At 43.2% G+C, this 25,010-nt stretch overlaps 1 protein-coding gene across 3 annotated transcripts in view; it reads right to left on the bottom strand.

The window, feature by feature from the left end:
- The window catches only part of kiaa0825 (KIAA0825 ortholog), a 74,582-nt gene that overhangs the window by 37,985 nt on the left and 11,587 nt on the right, over positions 1-25,010 (bottom strand). For all 3 annotated transcript variants that reach the window (XM_088375497.1, XM_088375499.1, XM_088375498.1), the window contains exons 7-22: positions 21,488-21,655; positions 19,936-20,018; positions 19,607-19,849; positions 18,336-18,613; positions 17,733-17,883; positions 15,963-16,153; positions 15,698-15,904; positions 15,525-15,623; positions 13,244-13,383; positions 10,586-10,765; positions 8,874-9,113; positions 8,469-8,773; positions 8,220-8,326; positions 5,558-5,705; positions 4,319-4,468; positions 3,386-3,480 (exon numbers count right to left, since the gene is read on the bottom strand). In XM_088375497.1, coding sequence (XP_088231623.1) covers positions 3,386-3,480; positions 4,319-4,468; positions 5,558-5,705; positions 8,220-8,326; positions 8,469-8,773; positions 8,874-9,113; positions 10,586-10,765; positions 13,244-13,383; positions 15,525-15,623; positions 15,698-15,904; positions 15,963-16,153; positions 17,733-17,883; positions 18,336-18,613; positions 19,607-19,849; positions 19,936-20,018; positions 21,488-21,655 — 2,785 coding nt within the window. The remainder of the gene's footprint in view (positions 1-3,385; positions 3,481-4,318; positions 4,469-5,557; positions 5,706-8,219; positions 8,327-8,468; positions 8,774-8,873; positions 9,114-10,585; positions 10,766-13,243; positions 13,384-15,524; positions 15,624-15,697; positions 15,905-15,962; positions 16,154-17,732; positions 17,884-18,335; positions 18,614-19,606; positions 19,850-19,935; positions 20,019-21,487; positions 21,656-25,010) is intronic.

Genomic DNA, 25,010 nt, shown 5'->3' with positions numbered 1-25,010 from the left:
AATTATTTAATTTTCAGAAAATTTAATCATTTTCAGGAAAATACAGTAACTGCGGATTTAAAAGCTGCATTTTACAAATGATGCCAAGATGCAAATTAGCTAGCGCACGCACTCTCTCTCTCTCGCTCCCATCCTGTGAAGCGTAAAGCAAGCCCGTTAAAGCAGACACGCAGCGTCTCCCCAGGTTGATCAGCATCCGCCGAGAAAGACAAACACTTTGACATATTTGTTTTTATTTTGTTCCCTGAGAAAAAGGCCTTGCCATATGGCAGCGCCCCGGAACAGATGGCGGTTGCCCACTTCCTCAAAGCACGAGCGTCTATCGTGGCAATTTAAGGAGCTTGCTGAAACACAAGAACGCCGCAGATTGGCATTTTTCCACAAAACGGCTATTGTTATGGAGCTGCGACAACGCTGAGGTTAAAACAATGCCGACTTAATGTTCGCTGGATACAGCTGTCAAGGTACAGAGTAAAATGATGCCGATAAAAATCATTCCCTGTACTGTAAACATTATAATGACAAAAAAACGGTTCAAGCATGCATGGGATTTAGTTGCAGAGAGGTGTTGGAAAGGTTAAGCACGAATGTCCTTGGATAATATGAAGTGCTTATGATGGAGTGGAAGAGCTGCCCTTTGACACACGTCGCTTCATCTCTCATTGTTGGCTAATTCTTTTCAACCAACCACAACCTTAACCCTTTAACACACACAGCCAAGTAGTTAAAGTCACCTTGTCATTTTGAAAGCCTCTTGTACCCAGCCAAAGTGAATATTTGGCATGCAATCAAAGATGACGGCCTTCTAACATCTTTGTGTTAGCGGCTTCCAAAATGATATACGTTTTTCTCCCAAATATCATTCTTCAATACAAAGTTGATTTAATTTAAAATCAATATTTTGTGGAATGTCCAGAGCAGATGCTTTTGGCTAAACTTACAATCTCGCTGCTATTCATTCCATGCTAAGTGAAGGGTTCTCAGGGCTTTACTCCAATCATATTTAATTATATTCAGCGTTACTCACGAAGCCACCCAGCTAAAGGCAGTCAACCATTTTGTCGGGGAACAAGTCATCTAAGAAAGTTAGTCCACCCACCCACAAGCTATCTGTCTACACACTCACGCACCGCACCGCACTGCACTGCAGCGTTGTAGCAGGAAGCCAGGTCAGCCCAGTCAGCCGGGCAACCCCGGGGGTCCTGGGGTGGTATTAATCAGTCTGGTTTCTGCTGAAAAGCTCAATCTGCAGATGATGGATGAGCCATCATGCTGAGGGAACTGAAGTGACGGGTGACAAAGAAGGACACACACACCTGAATAAATCCACTCCTCCATCCTGTCTAACCCCAACGCTACACCGTCAAGGTAGCAGGGTGAAAGCATGTGTGTGTCTGTGTGTGTACGTGGAGGGATAAGTGTCTCAGCATGTGTCCTGCTCTGCTAATGAAGTCATCTGAACAGTGATTTAACGGCCCCGGTGTAAAAGCCCAGCGCCCTTAACTCATAGCCTTGCTCTATTAGAATGTGATATAAACCCTGGGCACAATAACTGTCCTGCCACTGTAACAATATATAGAAGGCCACCGGCCAATGGGCCGCACTGCTAACTTACACAGTCTGGGGAGCAAATTATTAGCTCTGGATAAGAAAGGGAAGTCATTCAAGGTGAATAAAACTTGGAAAATGGATTATATCAAGCAGCAGGAGGAGGTCTCTTCTCACAGGAACTCAATGTATATCTATATCTATATATATGTGTGTGTGTGTATATGTGTCTATATATATATATAGTTTTTTTTTTTATATTTTACTTCTATTTTATGATATATATATATATTTATATTCGATGCTCATTGAGCTGACCTCTCGTGGGATACAAAGACAATGTTATGATGTTATACGCAGCGGATATTCCGCCTCTGAATATTTCCGCTGAATTCCTAAGAGTACAACTTGAAACGCATATTATTTTTCCAGGAAGGACAACTTTAGATAATAATGTCAGACTTGGTAAAGGTTGGTAAAATAGCCCTTTTCAAAAGTATAACGTCGATATAAAAACTTTTTGGACGTGAGGTCGAACCGGTTGGATAAAATAGCATTTGCTGTGAAGTGTTATTAGTAAGCGTTATTATTATCTGTGGCAATAAACTGTGACTCATCAACGCATCAACCCACAAATGTCCTTTTCCTTTCGAGCACTCTTGGACCGCTGACATGATGCCAGCAGCCATGAAAACAAACTTCTAATCCTCCATGAAATCTGCTCCTCTGGCCCAACAAAGGCAGACTAATGAGGCAAATGACAGCAATGCAGACACTTTTGACACAGTGAGATTAGGGTGAGTTATATAACCTTTAACCCCTCCTCCACCTACGCCTCATCATATTGCTTCATCCACGTCGATCCACTATAAATGAGAGCCTGTGTTTATGAATGCTATTTGGTTCAGGTGAACAAATGGCGTGACTGCGTGGCAAGGTAGAATGTCATGGTGTGTGTGAAAAAGGGCCTCGAGAAGACAAAGCTCATCACAACACAGCACAGAGCTGCACACTTCACCCTTATTAGACCTTCGTCCTTGGCAGATGCAGGGCTTGCCCTTTGTTAGCAAGGTGTGTGCGTGTGTTTTACAATGGCGGTGATTTAGAATGGATTGAGCGTAGGCGTGGAGACAAGGTGCAGTCGCCCCATGGCTCCCTGATCGCTGGCAGCGTGACAGCTGGGAATGGAGCGCGGGGAACAACCTGAAGTATTGCCATCTAATATGTGTCACATATACCTGCATAAATATTTATGCCCGTTTCAGAGCGAGAACGGGAGAGGACAAGCCGGGTGAGGAAGATGGGACATCACGAGTGGACTTTGGGTGAAGTCCATCAGACGATGCCGAGAGTCGAGCTTTGTTAACATCCTCTCGACAAATTTGCGGGATTGACCCGACATCCTTAGAACCCCGCCTGACCAGGTATTAGAAATGTTACCTGGTGTCGCAAATGTCAAGGGGAAATTGGATCGCCATCAAACACAGAGTGGGACGGAAAGTTACGTTTGTTTGATGACACCATTTGTAACGTAAAATGGACATAACATCTGTCATTAAAATGAATGGACATTTAATTCATCCGTTCTAAATTGTTATATCTATATTTTGTATTTCTAATTTTAATTGCTGAAAATATGGTGCAATATGAAAATAAGTGAAGATATGCAAGAAATAACACACTATATGTGCTTATTCAATCTTATTCACGTCTTTTGGGGGCAACACACCTACCAATAATTTACTATTTGGCCATCACACACATGACTTAGTATCTAAGGACATTCCATACACTTTGAGTCTTGGTGTTGATGCAAAATACAAAATCAGCGTTTTACCTGTTGGCCAGCAGATTTTTGAAGGTGATTTGGCACATGTCCTTATACGCTGGCAGCAGCCTTGTCCACTCCCACGCCCATTCAACCATAGCAACCTGTAGATAAATGCTGTTAGATATAAATCAGGGTTAAAGGGCATTACTGCTACAATTGGGATTCACGTACAAAAAAGAAGTGCTGGCCACCAACACTAGGCCATTTATCATCTCTGCAAAAGATTTTTTTTTTTTTTATTCCAATCAGACAGCAATTAATTTATAAATCCATTTGAGGGGATGTTTTGATTATTTATAGAAGGATAAATCCATTTTGGGGAGGGGGTCTTTAGTGTCTCTCTTGCTTCTTCTCCTCAACACAACATTAACACACTTGGCACCGGCGCCAGATTGGCGAAGCAGATAAAAAAAATCGGAGTGTTTCGATTGCCAAAATGTCACTCCTAACTGCAGACTGAGCTTTATTGACAAAAGGAGGAGAACTCCCTCCATTCATCCATCCATCCTCTCTCTGATCATTCTTCACAGGAGATTGATGGATGGAACTTCGCCTCCTCCTGGCTCCACTCTATTTGACAAACTGCATAGGCGTCGAAAGTGGAGAAGTCGTGTTAATCATTCTCCTAATAAGGTGTTTCTATGCAAAGCTATTCAGCTTCCTGTAATAGGTTGAAAACAGGACAATGTGTTGCGAAATACAAACAGCTGTGCGGAAATTGGAAAAACTACAATCGGGAAGAAATAGTTATAAGTGTGCACTGCGTGAGGTATCGAGTGTGTGCAAGTTACAGCATGAAAGTGCTGAAAGGAAAAAAAACAGAAATTCTAAAAATGCTACAAACTAAGATTAGACAGCCAATTCTGAAAACGACTTGGCAAATTAAATTAATAAATAGATAAGAGGTCACTAGCAAGAAATTTTAAAAAGCTGACTAACCTGATCCAGCTTCTTTTTGCCGATTCGGTCAAACTGTTGAAGGGGGTTGAATTTGGTGATGCCTGAACGATCACTGACGTCAAAGCTCACCAGACGAGGTGGATCACATGGCAAGTCCGCGTTACCGCTCAATTTGGACATCAGCAAATCCTGCGAACCAGACAGAAGTAAACCCGATGAGAAACAGTGTTATGGAAAAATCAATTCCACTGAAAGCATTTTGGCAGTAGGTTATCATTTGGCAGCTTCAGTGGTGTACAAGAACACAAAGAAAAATGTGAAAGTCATTTTGCGTGTTGTGAACGTCCTGTTGCAAACTCGGCACGGCCATCCGTCACTCGGACATGGCTCGCGAACCTCCTCTCCCTCCATCTCACCGCCAGCTCAAAGTGTCCCTGACCTGAATGCTCTTGTCTCAGCCTTGGCAGGGGTGGAGCTCCAAAGCTCCAGCCTGCTTAGGTAACCTATTCGCATTCCATCAGAGTCATTGCTGTTTATGGAATCCATCAAATAATAAACATGCCGCACATGTTGTTGCTATTCCAAGCTGCATCCTTATAGACAATCTATTGTAAAATAGATGGGAAGTGTAACTATGCGCCTGGCGGTCATTGAAGGCCGCTGACTTCATATAACTGTCCAAGGACTAAATTGATATTTGTCTTTGCCGTAAGTCACTTTAGTTATGAGTTGACCAAAATAAAAAGTCGGGGAATAGAACAGACCAAGTCAATGGAATGTCACATGTTGTTAGACTATATCTGTGGACAAACATATAAAAAATATATGAGCTAGGTGATGGAGCTCACCAGCAACAAAAGTTATTCATAGTTTCTTCTGAGGCTGCCACAATAACAAATAACAAAGCAGATTTTGTATTCAAAACTAATTTCTAATTCAAGTTTGAAACGAATGGTTCACACAAAATACACCCAAAAAATCAAATTAATAATAATGAAATATAAATAAAAAATAAATAATAAAGCACACACACAAACGTCACAAAAATTGTAGTTTACAAATGTCACCAATAAAGATGAAAATCCAGGTTATCCATATTAAAAAAATAATAATCAACATTCACTAGGTTTGCAAAAATTCGCAAAATTTAATTGTTTGTTTCTGCCATGTACTTATATAAGTTACTTAATTTATCCTCCTGGCCTAAAACTTCTCCCCAGACGGCGGCCTCGGGCCAGCGGCCACCTAACGTGCTGGCGAGAGGGAGTGCTTCCCTACCTCATTGCCTTGGATGATGTGATGGATGTGCCTCAGGTAGTGGCTGCCCCCTGCTTTGTGGCAGACCTCCAGCAGCATCAGGTCCATTTTCTGCTCGGTCAGTTCGGCCGCAGCCATTGCACTTTCCTTGCCTCCTCGCTCATGGACGCTGGGAGAGGGAAAACAAGTTGCGTGGGTAAAGTGACGAATAAGCAAAAACTTGAGTGGGATGAATAGTCTGGGAGGAAGAGCAACAGGAAAATTGTGGTCATCTGCTCATACACAGGAAAATTAATGTGATTATTTTGCAGTTTTTAAAGTTTATTTGTGTGGTTTTACTTTAATCGTACAAATGTACTCTGTAGCTAATATTTTGGCTCAACGTTTTTGCTAAATAAGGGCAATAGTTGAGATGTTAGCATGACTAATAGTGGTTCTCAAAGTTTACACAAAATATCACCAAATTATACTTTATAGCTGGGATAGGGTTGTGTGAATTGAAGGATTATTATAATCCACTGTCAATTTATGCAAAGTTTAAACTATAACACAGGAAAATGAACTGATGAAATGAAATGATTCATTTAAAATGTATTGTACATAAAACTTATGTAACCCCCCCAAATACTAATGCAAAATCAAATCGTCCCCAATGCAAAAATATTGAATCCAACCAAACTTGATAACAGATCGCCTTGCACTCCCTTCCCAACTTTTTGTCAAAGCCCTGCCAGGAATTTTGCGAGAAGGATGTTGGCGCACTAAAAGTGATTTGTGCGTCTTCAGCATGTCCTGCCTGTGTGTGCATGTGTGTCAAGGTCCTCACGCATGTACAGTCCTCCAGCCCTGACAAATGCCCCCATCATTTTCCTAGCCTTCTTATACAGATGGATGTCCCGCTACCGTCCATCACACCTTCTCCTTCGCATACACTTGCTGTCATTGTTCTCTCCCCGCTTTGTAATTATAAGGAGGCAGGAATAGTGCAGCCTGTCAGCCAGTCATTGGCTACTTGACATTGAGGGCGGCGGAGGAAACGGGCGGGAGGGGATGGGGGGGGGGGGGTCGTCCCGTCCGTACGCCTCCTCATTCTTTCTTTCGGCGGTGGCGTTGTCTGGGACGGTGGCCGTGCATCCGTGTCAGCACCTGCGCTGTGTATCCTTTCCTGTCCATCACTGTGCAGGTGAAGCAGATGATTGGATTCAGTCAGCGGGGTGATTAATGAGGGCCCCTCCGGATTTGGGACAGCCTATCAATCATGTCATTAGGGCCAATGTGCCCTGAAAGAGGCAGACCTCCGCCAAGGAATAACTGCATTCATCTTCATCTGTGTATGCATCCCGTCAGCCCAGCCAGGGTCACCATGATGGAGAACAATAATCTTCTCCTCTACAAATTACTTTGCAAAGACAAGGTGGATGTCTACGGGAGGGGGCGGGGTTAAGACAGTAAAGGAAACGCGGGCAAAGGGTTGGGAGGGCATCAGTTTTTTTGAAAGGCCGTTTTAAACGAGTGTGTTTATGTGTGAGTGCGGTTTCCGACGTGAGGAGTCAAGTCGCCACACGCACAGGATGTCTCTTATTCGGACATTGTATTGCAAGTGTTTACAAGGCGGGCGTCACTTCCCTGTGAAGGTTAGTTTAATGAATAGTAATGATCTTACTGAATGCCTCAGACAGGCCAAGTGACGCATAATCACTCTTCCTCTTCACACAGCAACACATGCATGTACGCACACACACGTGTGCACATATTATTTTTATTTATTTGTTCCTCTTTTTTTGTTAATGCAATAATAATAATAATGTGTAATTAATTCATATTAATTATGGCACATAATGCACACATGCGTGCACACATTATTTTTATTTTTTTTGCATGTGGTGGATATAATTTGTTAGTTCAGAATGAACCAAACCAAACCAAAACAAACAAAATGAACATAAATAAAATCATTTTGGCTAGAATGTGTAGAGGTAAAAAGTTAAGGTGCACCAATTTGGTGCCCCCAAGAACCACACGAGGCTTGTTCTAAAAGGACAGTGGTGAGTATAAAAAGTTCAAATGCAAGGTTTTGGTAGTATGAACAAATTTGATCAACCCAAATCATTTCAAAACGTTTTCCACCATTCCATCTCTAACCTGTACAAATCAATTGAAAACAAAGAGTGGAAGTCAAAATAAAAAACCGACACAAAAGGTTTTTCAAACTTAAGGTGGCTGTGTTCAAAATAAACCAGCCACTTTTTAACCCAAAGAAAGTTCAGATGTTTTTGTAGGCTTTTTCTGACCTTTCAAATGCTTTCTAGCGGGAACATAATTTTTTTTTTGTGCTAACATTGACTGCGCTTTAGAATGAACAGCAGTCAGGATTACGACCGACCTTGAAGTTCCCGCTGAATTCCCTAAATGTCAAATATGTCTGTTGGCCCGCCCCTTTCATTGACTACCAGGCCTCAACAACAATTTTAGTTTTAATACATCAGACATCCAACATCTTGTAGAAAAATCATGTATTCAATCAAATTATATGAATACAATGCAACCCCCATTGAATATTCAACATCTCCAAGCCGAGTGATGGATTGCACTGTCTGGGATGTATGAACACGTTCGCATTAGAGAACGCTAACGCCATTTTGACCTTGACCTCTGTTTAAATACCTCCAAGTTGACCCCTCACCTGTTTATGCAGAGTTTGCGGGCCTTCTGCAGCTGCACGTTGATCCACTTTGGTCTTTTTTCCTCCAGAGCCTGCAGCACCTTATGCACCGTGCTTTTGGGTACACCCTGCCGTACGGACGGAACACACACAAAGTACACGTGGCTCAATCTCAACGGAGGTCAGGTTGCCCTGAACAACCTCAGCAAAGTCATAATATATTTATCCACTCTGGACCTTCATTATGTCTATTCTGATCTTATTCTTTACCTTCTGTTGAATCCCGATTGAAGCTTGCAGACACTCAGCCAACAGGCCCAGGCGATCCTTGACCTGACAGTTCAAGGCTAGCCCACTGATTTCCTCAAGTGTGTGCGAGTCCCAGAGATTGTGAATCAGGCAGTTCAACAAGGACCAGAGCAACAGGCCCACTGAGCGTAGTTGCCGGGCATGCTCGGAAAGATGTTTCTCTGCCGTTTGGAAGAGATAGCGGATGGGGAGGGGCAAGGACGCTACAGCCAGCGGCAGGTTGGTGAAGATGAAGGACATGGCTTGAATGATGAGGGATGTGACAGCTGCAAGAAATATATATATATTATAAGCATGGTGTTAATCATACATGTGTGGCACTCATAAATGCACAAATGCGGAAATAAAACCGTTTGATTTGCTTACTCTTCGACGAAGCGTCTCCCTTCCCAGTCTCCTTTGCTCGTACTTCCACTGGTACATAGTTCCAGCTTTTGGGCACTTTAGCCAAGACACTTTCCGGAACAATTTTCGAGGCTTCACTTCTCTCCTCTGTGGCATGCCAGTCTGTTACCATGGTAACCAGGTGAGTCAGAATGGTGTTGGTAGACTTGGTGACTATTAGTCTGATACGATCCACCACGACCGGCACTTTCTGAGTTGTGTCTGGCAAAAGAAGAAAATGACATTATTTAAAGGTACATGTGGCCGGTAAATAAATAAAATTTTAAAAATACAGAATATGAAGGTGCCTGGGTGGGTTTTCTCCGGGTACTCCGGCTTCCTCCCGCATTTCAAAAACATGCATAAAAAATGAAATGCTGCTGCAGATTTGGAATATTTACGACCACTACAACTTCTATAACGATAGCTTTCTTCTTTCCTCTCTTGAAATTTAGCACCCCCACCCAAAATTTGACGCCCGGGGTGAATTCCACCTTGGACTCATGCTATGCTGACATTACAGACAAGTCTTGTGAGTCCATTGGGACAGTCCACTTTCTTATCATGTCACAACTTTACTTTTGACATAAATGTCAAATATAGGGATTAGATTGCTGATATATTCAGCTAAAATGTCTGTAATAAAGCAAGTAATAACCGGCCCCATTCAGATGTTTTCAATCAATTTCATTGGGCCGACGGTGAAAGTCTTAGTACCCTCTCAAGGTGCCGTACAGTCCGTCTTCCGTCGCTCTGCCCTTTCATATCCGGCTCGTATTGATGGCTTGCGAAGCCACCGCATGAAGTTGTATGGCGGCCATAAATTTCCCGTAGCTGCCGCCGTAGAAGCAAAGGCTACGGGACAGATAAAGTATGCTGGCGGTATTGGAAGCGCTGTGAAATCTTATGGGACGTCTAACAAATGTGCGACCTCAGACCCACAGAAAAAGACTGGAGCGGAACACAAAATGATATAGCTGTTTGACGAGGCACTACGCCCAGGCAGGTGAGACCTAGACCTATTTTTCAAAGTCACTTGGTTTTGCCACTTTGCACCCAGCGTTATTGTATCGACTCGGGTATCGATTTGAAACCGCTCGCTACTACGACGCGTGATGTGTGATATAAGTGGAGAAGTAGTGAAACTTCTCTGTCTGATTTACGAACCTTCCCTTCCTGACTAGCTGGTATATGAAAGATTTGGTACAATCCAACAATTAAACTAACCAGCCTGTGGGAATAAATGAGGACATTGAGCAAATCTGGTTTTAATTTATTCCCACTGTCAGACCAAAAATCTCCAAAAAGAAACAAATCACTCATTTTGGTTTCATAATAAAAAGCATTTTCTACCTTGACAATCGCACTTAAAAAAATGTATTTATTATATAAAATATAGTTCAGATTAAAAATCATTTTCTATCTTGACAATCGCACTTATATATAATATCTAAATATTCCTAACAGACAGCAAAGCTTTAAAGTGTTTGACATTTAAAATGATGCGGTCAAGTCTCGGCCTTCGGTGTCTTTTTATACGGGCTGGAGAGTGAAATGCAGCTTTGACGGAGAGCGCAGAACTACAGCGGGAGCCTTTAGAAATGACATATAGAAGCATTCACATGGCGATAATAAAGACAAGACCTTGTGGAAGAAAGTCATTCATTTTATTCAATGGCTGGAGGCTACTTTACCTGCCAGAGTGTAGAGATGTTGCCATACATGCAAACTCTCCAGGTATGGTTGAAGGATCTGAGTTAAGGCCTTGGGGGTGTCACTCAGCCAGGTACAAATGTTGAAAAGCGCAACGACAAAGGCATCGCCGGCTTTGCGTTCCTGTGCGGGTATGTCTGGTTGACTTTCTTGGCAAAAATCTGGAAAGAAAAGAAATGATAGTAAATCAGGAGAGGAGAGAATAAGGGGAGATTTATAATCCATTGAAAATCAATTGACTCAAAGAGATTATTCTCTTTTTTTTTTTAAATTCTGGAACGACTATATGAAGACTCTAAGATACAATATAAAATACAAATGAAATTGTTTTATACTGATGGTAATTAACAGCCAGCCATAGAAAATATAATATTATTGCTTAATTTTGTAGTTCATACACAATGTAAACATAGCATAGACGACAGCTATTAAAAATGACAACAACTGATACAAGGACGACGGTTTGTTTTATTCTATTCATATTTTGAAAGGAAAAATATCCAGACAAAAACAGCTCATTGTAGCAGGCAGTGTATGCTACACATCATTCAGATCATTTCAATTTTGTTTTCCTTCCACGAGAAAATAAAAACATTGCAAAATTTCAAGGCTCACTCTGACATGTGTTAACAGAATGGACGAACAAAAGGTATTGTGGATTAGAAAGGGAAGGGAAAAACTCACATCTGTGTTCGATGGTTGTGAGGGTACAAAAAAAAAAAAAAAGAGAAGCAGATTTCAAAGCCCCCCGGCTGTGGGATATACAGCACATGGAGACGGGAAGTGAAAGGGAAGAGGTTTTGACAGGGTGTCCTTCTGGGCTAGCTGTCGAAGCACGAGGCTGACGGAGGTGTGTGTCCAACGACTATCCATGTCTATACGCGCTGCCGATATCGTGTGTGTGTGTGCTAAGTTGACAGGGGTTGCTGAGCAGAGGCCCGTTGCTCCAGAGGTGGCAGATATCCAGCGGTCTGTCAGAGTTGACAGCTATTTGAATAGGGTGTGAAACACTGCCGTCGGGAGCCTCGGGAGATCGCGCATAAAAAAGTAAAGCGCTGCAATTAGTTGAATACCGGTGAACTTTTTGATTTCAAATGATAGGCGGCCATTCATTTCTATCACACTGGTCCTTATTAGGGTCAAAGGTGAGCTGGAGTGTGTGGCGGTTGACGCCAAACAATGTTGCCATGGTTACGGTGAACAAGTGTGCTGTAATGTGGCTTACTTTGGATGAATTTGAAATGATTTTGAACGAAAATGTAACATTAACATCACCACGGAAGATCTAAATGAGAAATGATTTCTTCTCTGCGATGTCACTCACTTGTTCCCCTCTCTTCCACAATCATACATCTAACACACTTCTTAAGTGTTGAACCGAGCCGACCTATAATCAGTCTATTAGGTGGTTTGTGCCACTATCTTGTTCTCTGCCTGTCTGGTAATTGGGCCTCAAGGAGAAAACGTTCCGGGTATCAGTCTTGTGACCGTGACGGTCCGAGGAAACGGGATTGAGAACAAAGCGGGGCACAGCAGATAATTTTAGGGGGAAAGTTTTAATTTAATTGTATTGTATTATATTTATTTTATTTAATTACACTTTAAATTATTGTTTAAATAAAAAAGTTGTTTCATTTTATTATATTTATCTAATTACATTTTAAATTATTTAAAAAAAAAGTTATTTCATTTTATTTTATTTATTCGACTTGTCACCGAGGACTTTCCTATTCCGTCTTGAAGCAGGTAAAAGCAGTGCTCATTGCAAACTGCAGTAACGGAAAAAATAAATAGCATGAATACAACCAATTACTCAAACATGATCCCCTGTGTCCCCATACAAAAAGATAAGTAAGACTTTTAAAGAAACAAACTGAATACAAGTGTCAAGAGAGCACACAATGAAGACGCTGACAGGGTGTGTTGACCTAACACTTGGATGACACCTTCTGCTGATTTTTCTCCTCATTTGTCTCCAATTTGTATCCCCGCGCAAAGCTACCGCAGATGCTTACGAGAGTGCAAGCTTTCAGTCAAGGCGCCGTCTTCCCGCTTCTCGCTTAATTAGGCCGTCACTGCGATAACATGCAAGAGTCAGCGCTTCTAGCGTTGATATACGGCGCCGAGGCATCCCAGCGCCTCGGAGCCAGACTCGCCGGGTCGGCCCGGAGAACGGCGCGGCGAGAGTTGTTATTAATGAGGTCACGATAATGGGAATTAATGTGCGAGCGCACAACAGTCTTTAAAGGTTAGACTGTTGCCGGTACAAAGGGAGAGGAGGAGGAATGCAAAATCTTTAAAGGTCAGCATATGTGCACTGCTTGGGTCTGTTGAGTGTTTATTACTGCACTCTATTGATTTAGTGGCGCTGATGACCGAGGTGAGGATGATGATGATGATGGCAAGGATGATGATAATGATGACCTAATAAAATGAGAGGGAGATCGTTTAATGTCTGTAAAAGTTAAGAGCTTCGTTACGGAGTTAGGTAACATGCACCAAATGATTTAGATTCTGTTGAGAAAAATGAATTTGGAGGCGAGGGGGAGATGAAAGAATCTTAAATCTTAAAACATATTGTTTCAAAGTTGTGTGTGTGCATAGCAATGTCTGTAAAAGGTCACGTGGACATGACTTACAAGAGTTTTGCAGGAGCGTACGGGGCAGGTGGCAGTCTCTGTGAAGTAGCATTCGCAGTAGCAACCTGGGATTGCTTCCAGGGTCAGAGGTCAGCAGCCGGAGCTGACATTCAGAGGCTTCCTGGCCCACAAGGCCGTCTCTGAGAGGGGAGGGATGGAAAAACAAGTTGACAGTTCTGCAGTGTCAGGTAAGAAACAACAAAGGAGGGAATATGCTTCAATATGGTGGATGAGACAGACAGAAATCAAATATGTGCTTGAATGGAAGAAAGTAGTTTCATAGCTTCATATAGACCAGGCGGCCATTGTATGTGAAATTAAATTCCTCCGAGTTACAATAGAAGACGTGCTTGAATGACCAATTTATATGTCACTCAATTATTAGATTTTTTTTTTCTACTACCTTAAGTAATTGACTGGAGGACTGTTTACTCAATGATATTTTAAAGTAAATAAATTCATTATTTTTATATATATATATATATATATATATATATATATATATATATATATATATATATATATATATATATATATATATATCTCAAGAATATATCAATAACTTTAAATAATAAACTATTTTTGTTTTATAATACGTGATAAAAAGTTGCTTCAGAACCCAAACACCCAAAGTTCTGAACCCAATTGCTTTCAACTTTCAAGGTACGGCCGTGATTTAAATCCCCGCAACAAGGTTAAGATCCTTCAGTGTCCCTCTGTCGACTCAGCAAATGTCTTCACTCTCGCTTGTATTCACAATGTGCACCGGGAAGGAATTAGCTCTAATCGTGGCCGGCTAAAAGCAAATTAACATTTGGGAGACAGCCAAATACATGAATATACACCCCCCTCCTACATCTTTTGTATAACCAAGAGGCTGCAGCCAGCTGTGGGTAATGAGCCGTATCCTCGGCGTGTGCAAACGTGCATGTGTGTGTGTGTGTACACCACTCAGTGTGTATGCGCGCTAGTGCGAGGACGTGTGTGAATGTGCGTGCGCCGCCATGCTACTTTATACATCTCAATAAAACCTAATGGAAGGCATGGACGGAGTTTGTCTGAGGCGCAAGGAGGCGGGAGGCTTCACGGGGGACGTCTACACAGAAATTAAGCATTCTATTTGAGAGGGGGAAAGCTACGGCGCGGTGCACCCCGCTGCTTGACGGAGGCAAACTATGCCTCCGTCTGACAGAGCAATTTATGATGTCAGTGCGGCCGCAAATCCAGAAGAAATCCTCTTTTAACTGCACTGATAAATCTGGTCGGATTGTGGAATCTCACACACATGCACACGCGCACACGCTTAGAGTGAATGAGAGAGACGGACAGATGGACAGGAGATGTTGCCAAAGTTAGCAAGACATTGGAACACAAGCTGTGCAGGAAAACAAGTAGACAGACACCAATCAATATTTTTTTTTTTATCCTTGATGAAAAAACACCTTGGATTACTGAAAGTGTTGAGTCACTTAAAATTATTTGTGAAGTTCTTTTTACTTGTGTCTGCATGACCCTATCATACTGCCCTAAGTGGCCAGGTCACACATTTCTGAACGGCATCACAACAAATTAATTGTAATACAAAAATGTTTACTATTTTGTATTTAATCATATTGTTGTGATGCTTTTTTTATTTTTACAGAACAGTATTTTAGAGTGCGTTTTAACTAAACCTTTTGTTAGGTTGTTTTGATGGGGCTGGAAATAATTTGTGTTTTGAGTTTCGAGTGTGGTCAACAAAAGAATTAAACTTTCACTACTGCGATTTGTTTAAAGCATGTCGGTCTGGATGGTTTGTTCGTGTGCTTTGTGATTTTATGATCGTTTCATTTAATAATCATTACAGTGTTTTTCTTTATTCTATTTTATGGGCTAAGGTAATATTTGGCCTCCAAGCCCCGATCCAGTATGTTGTAGGTCTGGCTTCAAGCCACCACCAGGCCCCACTGGCGCCGTTGCATGCAAAGCAAAGAGGTGGGAGCAAAAAAATAAAGAGGTCATAAAAGTAAACTAATTCCCGCTCGCCAGTACATTGGAGCACAAGTGCGGGGGTTCGTTTGATTTGTGCGCCATCAGCGAGCAGTGACATCACCTCTGGCTGTGAGGGAGATTACAGGGGAGGAGGGGGGGAGTCAAGGGTGAGTGATTGACTGCACCTTGGAGGTCACACAAGTAACCAGACACACGTGTAGGGATGATCACATGTACACATACAAGAAACGGGGTTGTGAATTGTTCTTGTCGGATTACGATTGATTACGGCGTTGCATTCAATACATACTGTATGACTTGTTCTGTGTAGATGTTTGGTTCCAGAGCATTTAGCCAATGGAGCACAGGCTTGTTCAACTGCTGCGACTCATCGTTATCCATAAATGTTCTGAAAAAGACAAAGTTCGAACATTAACTGTGAACAACATCGTTTCGACAGCTAACGTTAAGCGACGCGCAAACCTGTACAACAACGTTAGCGGCGCCGTGCCGATGACGAGGACCGTCAGGAGTTGTTCGCACAAGCTATGGATCTGGTAGGGCCAGTCGGATCCACCCGCTATTATGGTGACTGCCGATGACGGGTCGCGGCGAAGCAAGGACTCGGGACCTTCGCACACGCTCCACAATAGATGCTCCACAAACAGCAGCACTGCTGTGATGTCACATCTTGTAGGAAAGGAATGTGTAAAGGACGGTCCAGATATATCATTCTGTCTAGAAGTACCTTATCTGCAGGTGTCTCTTATATGAAGGTCGGGCCCTGGCGTATCTCTGCACCAGCACCCGTAGTGTTTCCGACAGAACCTGTCCCAGCAACTCTTTGGCTAACCGTGGCGGGAGGACGGCCCACAGATCACTACGGAGACCACACAGGAAGTAGAACCACATCTGCACTGAGAAGGAGCAGCGTTCACCCTGTGGGAGGTAAAAGGAGGTTACGAGATGAAGCTATTTTGTCAAAATGTTCACGGACAGTGAGTGACACCCACAAAAAAAAACAAAAAGGTGAAGTAAGAGTGAGGGAAAGCAGAAGAAAGGTGAACGTCTTAGTGGTCGGGCCACCTGGTTTCTTGTCCCATTGGGGCTTTAGTCCAGAACTGGAGAACACATTACACTCATGTGTTGGAAGGAGGGGGGGGGGATTGAAACCTTCTCTGAGAGCAAGGCCAAAGAGGAGCCTCCTCATCTTTATGGTCCAACAATAAGCCATTGTATGACACATGGCTCACCATACTGACAAACTGTCAAAAGCGCTCCACTTCCTCAGGTTAGTACCTTGCTCATTTTCTTCCCACTTCACTTCATCGATCTCATATTTTACGTCTTCTCTCTCTTTTTCCTCCCAGGAGCGAGTCATTTAGGGATCTGCGTTTGATGGGAGCGTGACCGGACTCAACGTCCGGGATTAAGCGGCCATCCTATGCCTGTGGACTTGAGAGAACAAATCCAGACGCCAGGATCGAGAAGCATATGTGAATGTAGATGTAGAAGTTTTGCATTCTGGCTCCACTTAACCCCCCCCCGGTATTTTTCTGTACACATGCTGTTAATATATCACATGAAATATTTTCTCGCCGATTATTCATCCACATGTCGATAAGTTTCTCTAGGACAAGAAAAAGTGTGGGAGTTGGAGAAAGAGCCAAGGCACGGAGAGAGAAATTTGATGCATCCATCTTCGCACACACACATATGGCCTCATCTGCACAAATAGGCGCAGGGGTGCTTGAACAAAAACGCACACCTGCGCACAGCAGGTCTGCCCGACACCGTTGACCCGGAGAGGCGGGCGGGAACAAAGAGGCAAAAGCAGCGGATAGAAGCAAAGAGGCGAGCCAGCTCTCCATTGGTTTGAGGGCATGAAGGTAGGAGGCCAAGTCACAGGGGCCCTTTTGCTACTTTCCAGACAGTCCCACTGTAGACTGCAGACTTCAGACAGCTGAGCCCCCGGAGCCCCTGGGGTAGCATGGAAGCCACAGATGTTCTCAGGAAGTTCATAGTAGGAGGTTCGCTCAGAAAGGGGAGCCGGGAATGAACGGGAAAATGAAAAGAAGACGCGGGAAAGCTCCAGAGGGTTCCGAAAATCCTACGAGTCGCACGGCAACGTACAGACGACTTTACTTTTAACATTGATATGAATAAAAGAAAGAGTGGAACATAAAGTTACAAAAAAAAATGAAAATTCATTTTTTTCTGTTTTAATGCAAGACGAGTAAATATAAATTCAGCTTCAAATATTTAGCAATTTTATTTCACTTTTTTTTTGCGGCATCCTTTAAATTGAAACTTGCCAGATTCTGAATGAGGCCAAACAATAAGTAAATAATAAATAATTAGGATACTACTCGCAGATCTATTTGAACGTACTTTTTTAAGAATTGTTAACTCTATTTATTTTGCACACTTTACAAACATTTGTTTTTATCTTCAAACATTTATTCAATCACAGCTTCTCTAATTTTTGCATCGTGTATTTTTCCTGTGTTGAGTTTACCTCATAAAACGGTTTGGGGTCAGCCCAGTGGTGGCTCTCGGCATCCTGAAGCACACAGGTGGAACAAACTTGGATACAATAGCTGCTCAGTTGGTCCTTCAAGGCCTCGACGCTTTGCTGGTACTTCTGGACAGGCAGCAAACTCAAGTGGCTGGGGTAGAAAGGAAAAGACGACAAAAACACTCGTGTAAACTGCGGCACTTGAACAATCATGAAAAACGTGATTTATTCTTAAAGTTCACTCTGACATATTGTCTCCTTTAAATCTGCCTGCCTTGATACTTTCCAGAAAGAGGTGAGAGTTTAACGGCGGGGGGTGCAGGAAGCTTGGAAAAAGGGAACGACTGGTGAGGAGAGGAAAAGTATTTTACGACCCAGAAGGGGAACAGGCCAAGTGTCGGAGGAGGGGTGTATGGGGCCAGAGGTGGAAAAACAAGAGCGTGGAGGGCAAGCATGATGCCTTTGGAGGGGATATATGGAGGGCGGAGGTTAAGGAGCTATTATGAGGCATAAAAAGTCACCAGATGTAGACGCAATATGGGCGTCATTACCACTTGTCACTCATTTTCTTTCAAACCCCGCGGTAGATGCACGCCGACTTACACTTTGGCTAAAGTAGAAGTTGAGTCCTTCAGCCGCGCGTGGTAGCCTTCCAATCGATGGAGTACGTAAATACAAGTGGCTAACAGAGCAGGCAGGTTCTTGAGTGGGAGAGAAGACGGGACTTCCAGGGCTCTCTGCTCTAAACGTTCCAGCACGGCTAACGCTGCCCGGCTGCATGCCTCCACGAAGCTTGATGGAACCTCCAGGAGAGAGCTGTCCTTGCAGGCGGTTGCTAGCGGTAGCAAGGCATCCAGCTCGTCCACCACTGGAATACAAAACTGAAGGGAAAGTGAAGGCAATGACGGTTAAACCACAAACATTTGGGGAAGCAAAAAAAATAAATAAAAGCTGCATTTTGAGGAGATTGCTATCTTCGGGTGTACTTAAAAGCACTTTTACAATGATGCGAGTCACACAATTGCACTCAGTGCGAGGACACTTGAGTTGAAGAGATTGAACGTCAAACTCACAAATTAAAGAATGTGACCGTCTACTTTTCAGCCTTGCGTTACAAAAACAATTAAGTGCATGCTAACAATCGAGGTAGAACGGATTAGTCGGGTCTTTTTTAATTCAGGTTTATGATACATTATTGAAATGGATCAAGGGATCCTCAATAAAAAAAAATAAAAAAAATCATGCCATTCACTGAGAAAAAAAGAAACGTTTGGAACAAAGTTAATACACTTGATACAAAGCTGCTTTTATCGGCAGGATTAGAATGAAACAATTCAACTATCATTATTTTGAATGTTGCAGTCCTGCGGCGCCAACTATTTGCCAAATGAAGACATATCTTCCTTTTTTTTTTAACTATTACGCAATCCTCTCTTTTATTGCAGGGAATTAAATACTATCTAATGTGCTTCCTTTTGCCATTAGCAGGCAAATTCCAAGGAGCCACAAAGAAAAGAAGTCAAGATTATGAATTTGTTCTAAAGAGGCCCAAACTAAAAAAAAAAGTGAGATTTTTTTGGGGGAGTCCTTTATCAAAATGAATGTTATAATTATTCCAAAACTGAAGGTGATTTGCATGGTTTGAGCCTTGAAATGTTTATTAATTATAAATTCATTATTTATGAGCCAGTATACCATCGCAACCAGAGTGGTCTCAGCTGCCTGTCCGTCTGTGTTTTTGAATGCAAATGCATGCATGTATAACCTTTGTCCTGAACATCTCTAATCTATAAAACGTTGACCTACATGTAATGAAGTTGCCCGGACAAATTTTGACACTCACAATGAGAGCTGTTCCAATTTTTCTGGCATACCTTAGCTACCATGCACGGAGTGTCTCTCGGTGAGTAGTCGTCATCAGTGACATTTATGTTGCTGTCGTGGATGCTCCTGCGTCCACTTAAACTTTCCAGCGAGACTGAGTAGTGAGGCAAGGAATGAAGGGCTTCCTCCTGCTGAAGACTCTTGCTACAAACATCATCCAGCACCACTTTGACACAGTGAGCCATATGAGGGACCAGTCCGCTAAAGGCTGACCTCCAATCAAACTCCAGAACCTTCAAAAGAGCAAATCTGTCATCTTCCCGCTTCCGAGTGGTTTTAGTGATGAGTCCTTTTAGGTTCTAAGGAGAACGGAGCTCACCTCTGATGTGTGAATTGTTGGTGTTGTGAATGTCCTGCTTAATCCTGTCACATCTGACTCCTCTTTAGCTTTTTTCAAGATGCCTATATGGAATAAAAATGAAAAAAAAGTCAGAGTCCATATGATGCCATCATCGGATGACCCATTTAAAGAAGTCTGTGCTCTACTAATGATCTACTGCATGATCGTTATGACTTATTCCCATGGTGGAACATGAAAGCAACTGTAATTCTGTAATTTCACAATTCTCTGCTGTTGACCTACTAGTCAAAATAAGATGAGAGTATCAGTGAATAGGAGGAGGTGGGGAGGAGTGGGGGGGGGAACAGGTGGTAAAGGCTAATGGTGATGCCGTTACAAGTCTAATTTTCAGGGTTTAGAAACCGATTCAACCCAGATGGCATAAACTGCAGTCTGGAAGGGGTAATTCCGGGAGGGGATATTATGGGGGGGGGTGACGTGAGACAAGAGTACAAGATGCTGGGTTGGGTTGGGTTGGCTTGCAATTAAAAAGCATGCACATCAAGGCCAGAGGATCCTAATCAGTAGGCAAAGAGTGAGACCCCAGGCGAGGCAATTTAAGCGAACACGAGTGCACGGAACGGAAGAAGGAGGAAGCAGCCAGCACATCACTTTTTGACCTTTAAGCCCGTTTAATGAATTTCTGGTAATTAAGCCATTTGATTGCCTGGAATTAATGACTTGGATAACTGGCCTTTAAAGGCTGTTTACCTCTCAGTAAATTGAGCCTTTCTGCAAGTCTTGTTTTTATAAATGTAACCTTTATGGAAATTATGACACGCACCAAAAAGCTCTCCGTTATTTCTATGATCGGAGAGTTCAACGGAGAAAGGATAATAAAGGGGAAACTTGAAGCTAAAGTAAATTCTTTCTCGACAGCTAGAATGGCACTCGGTAGAGCCCGGACGGACCTCTGCCAAGGCTGATGAATGAACTTGCTCCAGCTTTAATGTCAATAATAGGGAGAGTCATTTTACAATTCTACGGCTATAAATAAAAAGAGTCTTATTGTGGTCGATAATGTTCTACTCCGATTCTGTAGGGGTCCGATAATGTTCATTCATGCTAGTTGTCATGAGCCAGACAAATGAGAAAGATATTATTTGGAGGGGAAAAAAAGTATGTTTTTTTTTTATGACTGACTTCTTTTTCAAATTGTAGGGTTAACTTTTGAATTGAAAATATATTTTTGGTATCGATATCAACTCATTAAATGCCAATAATTTGAATCGAAACATTACATGCAAAGGTTGAGTTATTTAATTTTGTTTTTCATTGGAAGGTGGATATGGTCCTATTGTGTTGGCCCTTTAAATTACATTTCAAATGTTTTGAGGACCACTAATGAGCCAAAACTGCTAGTCTGAAAATGGGGGCAGGTGGGGGTCTTTACCGTCATGGCGGCGTGCAACAGAAATGTTTTTATAAAATGGCGGCATTTCTACACTTGTGATCAGTGGCTAACATTGAACACATTTCCTTTGGAATTATGCAAACTTTTCCTCTTATCATAAATGATATGTAACATTACCTTTGACACAGGGAGCCTCCCCTGTGCAATTCACGAAAATCACGTTGTTGACCATCTCTTTGACGTTGCTCTCGTAGGCCAGCAGCGTGCAGGCCAGCCGGGTTAAGGCCTTCAACTGGTGGGCGGTCAAACTGAAGCTCCGACTTTTCACCGGAACTTCCATCGGCGCTGTGGAGAGAATGAAATGTTTGTGGATGTTTGAGTGACACAGATACGGCGAAGTTGAGAGCCGCGCTAAAGTTTACAGTTCAGTCAAGAATAAACAATTTCATGAAAGTAGGTTTCTGACATGCGCTCATCAGAAAACACCCACAACCCGCAGCCTCGCCTAGCACGACACCTCTTATAAATATCGACCCATTCATGTTTTCCCAATGCACCGCATAAACAAAGAGACAGTGAGAATATGCAAAACTCGGCACCCCCTACAAGTCACACGTGCGCATCCATCTCTCTTGGTACAAAACTTTTTTTCTCCCTAACCCGAAAATGACCCCTTTTGGCAAATATGGATTTCCCATTTTGGAGGCTGCCAAACACATCACCCGGGGGATGTTCCGCATTAAGCGGGGAGAATGGGTGGCGGGGAAATGTGTTGCCATACTCCCGACACATGCACAAATACTTTGTGTTTGCCTAAATGAGCTCCATTGCAAAGGCATCTGGGAATGGAGGAGCTCAGCGTTAGCCTTGACTCGTAAACATGCTGTGATGATTGAGAGGAAGGGAGGGGGGGTGATAATTGTGACATCATAGCCCCTGGATTTTAATGTCATTTTGCCATATTGTTAAACAAAATCTGACAACACAGTGTCCGCAGGGAATCGTCTCTTAATCACGTTTGAGGTTTGACCCGCTCTCGATGTCTGGGTGATTATGAGATTATGTTTGTGAGGGTTTGTGGGCACACTGTGTAAAGCTGGTCATTTTGAATAACTTAATTTAGAGAGGACACTTTGGCACACATTTGCACATGTCACTCTTGGATTATAATTGCCATACTGGAACCAGACTGTGGCCGCCATGGAATATAGCCTGACCTCGAGTTTGTTGCTGTTTCTGCAAATTGTTAGCGTACATATCTATTTATGTGCACGTGTGTGTGCAGGCATGTACGAAATGGTGCGTGAATACCGGAATGATTATTTGGTGCGCGGTCGCATTGGTGTGTACGTGCAATTAAACTGCATGCCGCTCGGCAACTCTTCCGTAATGGGGTCCGGTGGGACAATGCCGCGTGACCCGGCTGACACTCACGGTTCCATCTCGCACAATCATGCACGCAACACCGACCGTGTCTATTTGCGAAGACACCGACACGCCACCTCGGAGCTTCGGTGTAAACACTCCAAAATGGATGAGGCAGGGACACGTTGCGGATGGAGTGGTCGGATTCTCCGAAATGACTTCCCAAGCCCGACCGCTAATCAGAGCGTAGCGTCTTTTTCAACCAGCACTTCATCCTTATGCTGGTCATCACCTTTTCTAGGGCATCATTTTGGTTGCCAGCATCGGAGTCCATTTAGCATCCTCACATAATACTCCACTTGGCCATGACCTTGATGTTTAACAGGGCCCCTTTCCCCTCCTCTCCTCCAGCTGTATCAGTATTTATTGTTGTCTTGCCAGCCAAATAGCCCTACAGCCATAGCCGTCTAGTACACCGCCATCTAAAGCTCATTATACCTTTGTCACAACAGTGAGGGCAAATGGAAGCTCTCAAAGCGGCTTGATGGAGAGGGTGTGCTTAAAAGCACCCAGGTGTGTCATACGACACGGCGAGTCGCCGAATGACTCGGGGCACGAGCGGGTTGAAGGGTTCAGCTAAAGGTCAGGGCGGCAACAATCAATGAGGGACGGCCGGTGCTGAAAGCCGGCAAAAAAAAAAATATTTTGAAATAAAACAGATCATCCGTACCATGCGATGATGTTCTTCCAGACAAAAATCAATGTTAGCTCGTATTATCCGATATATCACAAGAGAAGCTGACGTATAATAGTCAGTATGTGCTGAGGTGAGAGCGTGTGTGCGTTTGTGCGCGTCCGGTCTCGGTTTGTAGCTTTTAACAATGACAACGATGTAACGCAAACGGAACAAACAAACAAACAGAGCAGGTATTTTTGGCCAGCCATCAGTCTTCCTCCCGTCTGCCTCTCCTGTGGGTAGCTCCATAGCGTGCACCACGGGCACACACACGATCACACAAACACACAAACTGCTCTTGACTGGCAGCGAGCACAGACGGAATGGAGAGAGAGAGAGAGAGAGAGTGTGGGGCAGGTGGTGGAAAGACGGAAAGAGAAGGAAGGAGAGAAGCAGGGAAAAAGGGAATTCCCTTAGCAGTTGTTATTGATTCCGGTGTTTACGGGCGAATAGTTTAATGCCGTTTACAAAACAGAGCAGATGCAACCAGTGAGCAAAAAGGTAAACAATTGCTGTGTGGCGGGCTGCCAAATCCCCAGACTGATGTATTAAACTCACGATGAAGAGCATTTCCCCTTTGGCTGCACTTATTGCCACTTCATTTCCTCTTAGCTCACAACACACTCTCCTTCTTGGCGTCGCTCTCCATCCCCGCATCCCTCTTTTCGCTCCCATTTATCCGAGGGGGAGAAAGGAGGCGGGTATGCTTTTTTGCCGTCTGCTTCTTTTCTGTCCTGCTCTGACCCAGGAGGCCCAGTTGTTCCTAACACAGCCATTAGTAAGGGAATTGCGAGTGTCTGACATGGCCGAAAACCAATTATGAGACACTTTCAACCAAATGATACCCAAGTCTTTGGGGAATGGGCAATCGTGCAATAATTTGGCCACTGATTTAATTTCTCTCCAGCTATAGCGTCTCACTATCGCTTCCCCATTTTTTTTTTTTTTTTGCTTCCTCCCATTCTGCCTTTTGGATGCGTAAATCGGACCACCGGGACTTTGGTGTGAAGCCCTGCTCTTATCCGCTAGCTTTTATATATCCAGCACATTGGGCAAATGGGCGTGTGACGCAAACACTTTACAGGTGATTTCTAGGGCAGGTTTAATTCAATGAGGCAGAAGAACCTCAAAAGGCCAGTGAATTTTATCCCATCATGCACAATAAAAGGTCAAGGTGCATTACGTATAACATAAATTTCTTCACAGATGCAAGCTGTACTGCAGAGGGTACGTAAATAAATTGATAACACAAAGTTTTGGTGTATATTTGATGAATACACTACAATAAAGTCCAACCTTCCAAATTGAAGCTGGTTGTGCTCACTCCCACAACGGCGCACATGCGTGTTATGGCTGAGTTTGGTTGGATAGGCATATTGGAAGACTAAAAGTGGCTACAAAATCCATGTTTGGCTTTTGGCACCTTTGTGGTGTCCTGCTGAGTAGCCAACCTTGCGCAATCATATTACAAGGTCCCAAGCGGAGGTGTTTGAGTACGATGCGGCCCGCTAGGCCCTGTGACAGCCGCGCTCCTCTCTGTCAGTTTCGGCCCACTGCTCTCTCAGACAGCCTTATTATGGGAGGCGTCCTACTGTGATT

Source organism: Syngnathus floridae, chromosome 5 (assembly GCF_059516105.1).
Source record: "Syngnathus floridae isolate MCC-2025c chromosome 5, RoL_Sflo_1.0, whole genome shotgun sequence".
NCBI lineage: Eukaryota > Metazoa > Chordata > Actinopteri > Syngnathiformes > Syngnathidae > Syngnathus > Syngnathus floridae.
Note: the sequence above shows the minus strand (reverse complement) of the source record. Positions and strands in the feature narration are given on the sequence as shown.